Source organism: Ovis canadensis, chromosome 17 (assembly GCF_042477335.2).
Source record: "Ovis canadensis isolate MfBH-ARS-UI-01 breed Bighorn chromosome 17, ARS-UI_OviCan_v2, whole genome shotgun sequence".
NCBI classification, from domain to species: Eukaryota; Metazoa; Chordata; class Mammalia; order Artiodactyla; family Bovidae; genus Ovis; species Ovis canadensis.
This window is the reverse complement of record NC_091261.1, coordinates 54,695,370-54,702,037: the sequence shown is the minus strand read 5'-3', so window position 1 is coordinate 54,702,037 and position 6,668 is coordinate 54,695,370. Positions and strand designations below refer to the sequence as shown.

General features: G+C 41.3%; 1 protein-coding gene across 1 annotated transcript; it reads right to left on the bottom strand.

The window, feature by feature from the left end:
* Positions 1 to 3,426: 3,426 nt before the first annotated feature.
* Positions 3,427 to 3,978, bottom strand: MBD3L1 (methyl-CpG binding domain protein 3 like 1). Its single transcript, XM_069558658.1, has one exon. The coding sequence runs from the start codon at positions 3,976 to 3,978 to the stop codon at positions 3,427 to 3,429; it is 552 nt and encodes a 183-aa protein (XP_069414759.1).
* Between the last annotated feature and the right edge of the window lie 2,690 nt (positions 3,979 to 6,668).

The following is a 6,668-nucleotide window of genomic DNA, read 5'->3' as shown; positions in this document are numbered from 1 at the left end:
TGGTGAAGGAAGTTCCAAGTCTCCCTCCTCAGAGGGCTGGTTCATTTCATGTCATTCAGCTGGGCCAAGAGCAGAGGCTGCCCCTCAAACTTTCACAGATCGAACAAGAACCCCTGAAATGTTTGTGTGTTTAAATAACACCTCCTGGGACCGGGTCCTGCACCTGGACAGTGGCTGCCATCCGACAGCTCTGTGGGAAGAGGAGACACTTCCTGCTTCTCTTGTGGAGGTTTCTTTTGATCAAATATGAAGAATTTATAGTTTTCTGTTTTAATATCTTGAATTGCATTAGCTCTGAGGTAAACATGCAAAGAAATCAAGATGTGCAGGTAGATAGGATGAGGCCAGAGGAACGTCATTTGTAGAAAAACTAAGGGCATAGAACGCTCCATCCGGAGGCCCCGCTAGGCCTAGATTCGAGTCCTCCTGAGATCCTGTCCATGACCTCAGATTTCCTTTTCCCAATGATTTTCTCTTCTGGGGTAAAGATTTGTGATGCAGCTTTTGATGCTACAGCTGGATCTCATTACATAAATATCACTGTTCCCTGTGACCAAGGATTTCCAGCATCCTTGCACTTCTGTTCTACAATCCTCTTTAGGGCAGGAATTCCCTGAAGGTTTGCCAGCCGATCAGCTATGTCACAGTCACTTCTCCTTGGCTGGTCTTGATGGCTCCTGTTGAGCTCTGGTTCATAAGGATAACTGACTATAATCCTGGCCAGTGTATGACCCCATACTTTCCTTGCTGTCCAGTGGGACTTCTGGGCCCCTGTGGTCTGAGGCCTATGATCTTAGACAATCACTACTTTACATACTTAGTCATGTTGTTACTAACTGGTCCTAATGGGGAAGCTAGGCCCAAGCCAATGAGCTTATAGCAACACCCCCCACCACACACACCCTTCCCCCCATCCCTGGGATGACTGTGTGCTTTTCCACAGTCTTGTGCTGTGTAGTGTGGACCTTTCTTATTGGACCTTTGAAAGTAGAAGCATGAGAGGGAAGCATGTGAAGGTCCAGTGGGGGAAATGCCACCAAACTGATGATCCACAGACATGCATAGACAGAGCATTGATGATTAGAAATACAGAACGCTTCCAATATGGGTGGTAAACACTGCTCCAAGCTTACCTGAATATCCACCCCATCTAGCATTTTGAACATCACCTCCTGGAAACACCCTTAAAAGCAAGGGCCACATGTAGGAGGCTCAGCCAAAACACCTGGGTCTGTTACCTAGAAGAGATCTCCCTGAGTCCTCTTTTCTCCCATCCAGGGTTCACAGGGCTTGGCTGGAACAGAATAAAGCAGAGTTGGACACCGTTTCTTGGTCTTTCTTGACCTGGCTCCTGTCTAGTTCACAGGGATCCATATAAACATTATTCTCTCCATTAAATCTTCAAGGAAACTGTGACTTGGGTCTTGTGGATTCATGCCATGTCATCCCTCAGGGATATCAGGATTGGAGAAACAGGCACAGACATGGCCTCAAATGAAACTGAAACGTGACCTCAAGGCAAGATCATCTCCCATCCCAGGAAACCTTGGGGCACATGTGTCCCTGGACTCTATGCCAGCCGTGACCTGCATCACTGTTCCTCCACACCTCCTCCCCAAAGCCCCAACAGTCTCAAGCTGCCTAAGAGAGATTCCAGATCCATCTGCCTTGATGCCTCCTCTCCCCTCCTGGGTCCTTCAAGATGGGAAACAGGCCAAGACAGGAGGAGCGAGTCATGAATATGGAGGCAATCGCCCTACTTACTGGGACTTGAAACTGGAATGGCTAGGTCTCTGGGAAGCACGAGTCCTGGGGTAACACCAAGGTTATAAAAACAGTGTCTGTTTTGGATGTAAAGATGAATAAACTCAGGGAGGAAAATTTGAGGGAAAAACAAAGCAGTCTTTTTTCATTTTTTCCACACAGAATCCATTTAGACAGTTAAAGCAGAGGCTCCTCTACAAGTAGTACAAACATGCCAGACATAAAGCAAGCTGTACTGTTTTGCCTTGAGTTTACTGAAGAGATGGCACTATCTTTACACCTTATGCAGACAACCAAAGCTGAAGATGCCCAAGGACTAACAATTAAAATTACACTAATGTCACCCATTCTGCCTTTTCAGGCATGAGCTTCTGCTGCTCATTCTTAAGCAGTCATTCTCTGATGATGGCAACAGTGATGATAAGAGCTGTCTGCTGATGCTTGGTACCTGCTGAGCAGCATGATGGGCAAACTCTGCCTGCATCATTTGGTTGCGTTTTATTTCCAGTTTATAGCTAGAGATATGGAAGATCAGATATTAAGTAACTTGATGAGGAAGGAAAAATATTACTTAGAACCTGAATTAAACACTCAGTCAAACTGTCAGAGAAAAAATAAAGGTGTTTTCCAACATACTGGTAGACCCAAAGTTGATCTCCCTAGGGCCACCTGTGAAAAAACCAGTAAAGAATGTACATCATGATGATGAAATGTGAACCCCCCAAAACATAAAAGGAGTTGTGAGGAAGAGAAAAAAATTAGTGTATCTAAATTACTGGCTTTAAAATAAGGCATTCTAACTAAAGTCCCAGATGATTGCCACATGCTAGAGAAGATTCAATTTAAAAATGTCTCATTTTTTTGGGAAGATATAAATAGAGACTCTATTTTTTTAAAAAAAAACAACATCTCTCTCTCTCTCTCAGAAATTGATAAATCCACCAGGAAAAAATAAGTAATGATGAAAAGAATTTGAATAGTACAGCACACGTGTTCAGGCAAATAGACATAATATATATATATATACACACACACACACACACACACACACACACACACACACACACACAAGTCCAGGCTTCTTATTAATGATGCTGAAAACAGTCCCTCTTGATAGCATCATTTTCCCAAATGACATGTCAATTTTCATGAATGAAATTTCAAACACAAGTGGGTCTAGAAAACAAGGGAAAGTCTGGTATTTCATTACTTGCGCTTCTGAATTCATATGCAACGAAACTCAGAAAAATGGAAAGAGATATCTTATTTGAGAATATAGATGTAAAATTCTTTTAATGAGATGTTTGGGAATCTATTGGGAAATATTACAAATACACACAAAAAATGTAATCCAGACTAGGGAGTTTGTAACTGTGACAGCAAAACTTTGAGTAATCTTATGACTTTGATGACTCTGTTAACTTTAAATAACATACATAGTAATTAAAAATGAGAGAAATCAATTTCCCACCTCAAAAGGAAATCCTTGTCTATATTTTCTGTCACACAGAATTTACAACAAAGGAAAGTATTAGTAGATCTTAAGTTTCAAGAACTCAAAGCAAGAACACTGCAAAGAGATGTTAGTAAAGTGTTGTGTGAAATTTCATGTGCATCATCTTCTCTTCTTCACAGCATTGGCCCAGGGCATCCTTCTTGGCCCTACACTTTCTCTGCCTCGCCAGCCAATCTGTCAGCGACCATCACTATTGCCAGTCTCTCTCTTGCTGTCTTCACTCTCCTTTCCTGATTCCTGATATCCTCCTCAGTTACCAGACACTGTTTGCAGAGGAGCTGTGGGGTGCCAGACCCAGCTCCTGGAATGGTCTGTGACAAATCTGAAGACCACACAGGGGTGGCCATGGGGGTGGAGTTTGGACCACCTGTATGTACCCCTGGCAGGGACTCACCTGGGCAATGTGGTGCAAATTTTTGCAAGGCTTTGGCTAGATCCAGAGGACTTAACAGTTCTCCTGCACTGCTGCAAGCCTGGAGTCCTTGCAGTCTCTTCTGCCAGTATAGCTGTTGGGGGTTGTCCAAGGTTTCCTCCCAGGGATAACATCTGACCTCATTGCTGGGATGGGATGTGATTCTAGTCACTGGTCTCTTGAATATATAACTGGACATCCTCAAAGGGATTGAGATGTTTAAACCAGGCTTTGGTTTGGATAGTTTTCCACAGTCACAATGCTTCCTCTGTGAAGTCTTCACCATCATACTTCTTGTCCTTGTACCCTATGAAAATAAACCATGAAATTGGATCCAAATGATAAATGAAATCTGCCTTCTCGGACCATTATTTTGGCTCTTTTGTACGCTCAGTCTCTCTTTGTCCCACCAGGGTTAGGTTGAACATCATCAAGCAGATCTGAGTCAAGAACAGAAAGCTCAAGGTCAAACTTAAGGTTATCCCAGCTCATTCCTCCTTCACCAGTTTGTAACACCCCTTCCTTTATGAGTATGACTATATTCCTTTTTGTCCTCATCACTCTCAACTGCACAAGTTCGGGTAGTTTATGTCACATGGTCTTCAGTCTTTTTCTAAATCCCAAATGCTTCAGTGTCATGTGACTTCATTTGGTTAACCCACTGACTTCTTCATAGCTGCTTTAGAGCTTAAGAATATAGTGACATTAACAATTGTCCCACCCTTAGCAACTCACCCTTATCCCTGATGTTTACATCCACCCAGTTGGTCATTTTCTAAATAAATACTTCAGAAAACTTATTAACTCACTACTAATTTCTGATCTGTGATTTTTTCCAAGACTCCTGCAACAGATACTTGCTCCTTGAGATCCTGTTATACCAGATCACCATATCTTCATCTTAATTTCTTGCCTTCTACTCATATAAGTCCTGGGTTCCATGGACTATGATCTCAGTAATTCTCTTGGAATAATCCAAAATTCCTTCCTGCTTATCACATCTGTCTTGCAAAACAAAAAAACAAAACAAAACTTCAAACCTGGCACTTGACTGCCTTACATACCATAGCTACTGCTGGTCTTATGGAAACTGCTAAGAAAAGCACACAACGTGATATTTTACTACCACTGCAAGTCTGAAATCATCTGCATCCATTGAAAAACATCCATAATGCCTGGAAATTTCATTTTCTTTTTATGTGTTGGCATATTTACTTTTGGATTTTCCCCAAAGTCTGTTTCAGGTTTTCTCCACTTTCCTCTTTCTTTCACACACATCCCATGTCCCTTAACTTGCCTGATATTTCACAGAGAGGCTGTTAACTACTACAATGAAATTTTACCGTAGTAGTCCCCAAACCTGTAAATATCTCTAAGATTCCATTATTTTCAAAGTTCCTTTAATTATATTTAAAGAAGCATCTTTTTATCTTCCAATGCTGATCCTCATTTCTTCTTCCTTCTCAGTAAGTTCGCCATCCCAATATATCCCTCTTTACTTTCAGCCTCTCCTTTTCCACCAAATCCTTCCTTCAGCATTTAAGTACCTACAAATCTCTCTAAACTACACAGAAAGCCTTCACCTAGTCTTCCCAGGAACTTCCTGAACCACAGTCTTTCTACTACTGCCCCTTAGTTGTGAACCATTGAGAAGGGTGATCTACATCACGTGTCTCTGCAGCCTCACCTCCAACCAAGTCCTCAGACCTCCTCACACTACTGTCTGACTTCACCATTCTATGGGGGCTTCCCTTGGTCAGGTCACAATGACCACTTTGTTACTAGGACAAGCATAGAGCTTTTCATTATTCATCCAACATGGTCATTAAGTGTAAAATGTTTAAGTATCTTTGGATCAATTTAAACATGTGAATCTCATTTTATAGCTGTGAACCTTACAATCTAAATATGGAATAGGTATGTTGGATAAATTGTCTCACAAACTGGAATTGTGCTGCAAGTGAAAAGCACAAAATAAATTTCAGGAACTCAATACTGAAAAAGTAAATTATGTCATTATTAATTTTTACATTGATTGCATTGACAAATGCAAATATCTTTAGCTGTAATGGGTTAAAATATACAATTAAAATAATTTCACTTGTTTGTTTCTACTTTTTAAGATGTGGCTACTAAAAATATAACGTGCTTAAAGCTATTGTTGGACAGTGCTGGTTCAAGCCATGAGAAAAAAATGAAGTCCACAGAAAGAAGAGCTCAGCAAAGCTGGGAAAGAGTCTATCTACCTCAACCTCACCCCAAGATGTAGCAGACTGTCTCATACACCCACACACACACTTTCTAAACCAAATATTATTCCCACCACTATGTCTCAAATGCCTTGAGGCTGCACTCCTACAGTCTTAACCAGAATAATCTTAAGAAGTCAGAAGTCAAGATAGTTTATCAATTATGATGAGTCAAAACCAGAGACTAAGGATAATTTTAGGGGGAGTTTCCTGCTCATTGACTTCTGTTATTAATTCAATACTCTTGAGAAACTTTTCAAGGAGGGTCATTTAAAAAAATTACTTCATCTTTACTATGTAGAATATACAAGATATGTAAAGAATAATAACTGTAGCCAATAAATGAAATCAGGATGATAGGATACAAACATTACTATTAGTGAATCAGTCAGAGGACAGATGGCATTAATTTGGGCCTCATTAGGTTGATTCTGATTGGATGACCAACACATCAATTGTATTATGTTGACCCTCCTCCTAGTTAACCACCAAGCCCAACAACCAGACTAGTCCTTGCTGACAAATCCCCTGGCTCCACCCTTTGATAGCACCTGGAGAATTTTCCCAGCGTCACACTCTGTCACGTCTCTCTCCTTCCTGCCACAGGCCAGGGAAATATTTTCTCCATGGTTCATTCTCTGTGTCTGCCCAGTTGCCCCTCAGGTAGAAGAAAGGACCAGGGTACAGACTCTGTGAGCTGCAGGAAATAGGACAAAGACTGGGTTAT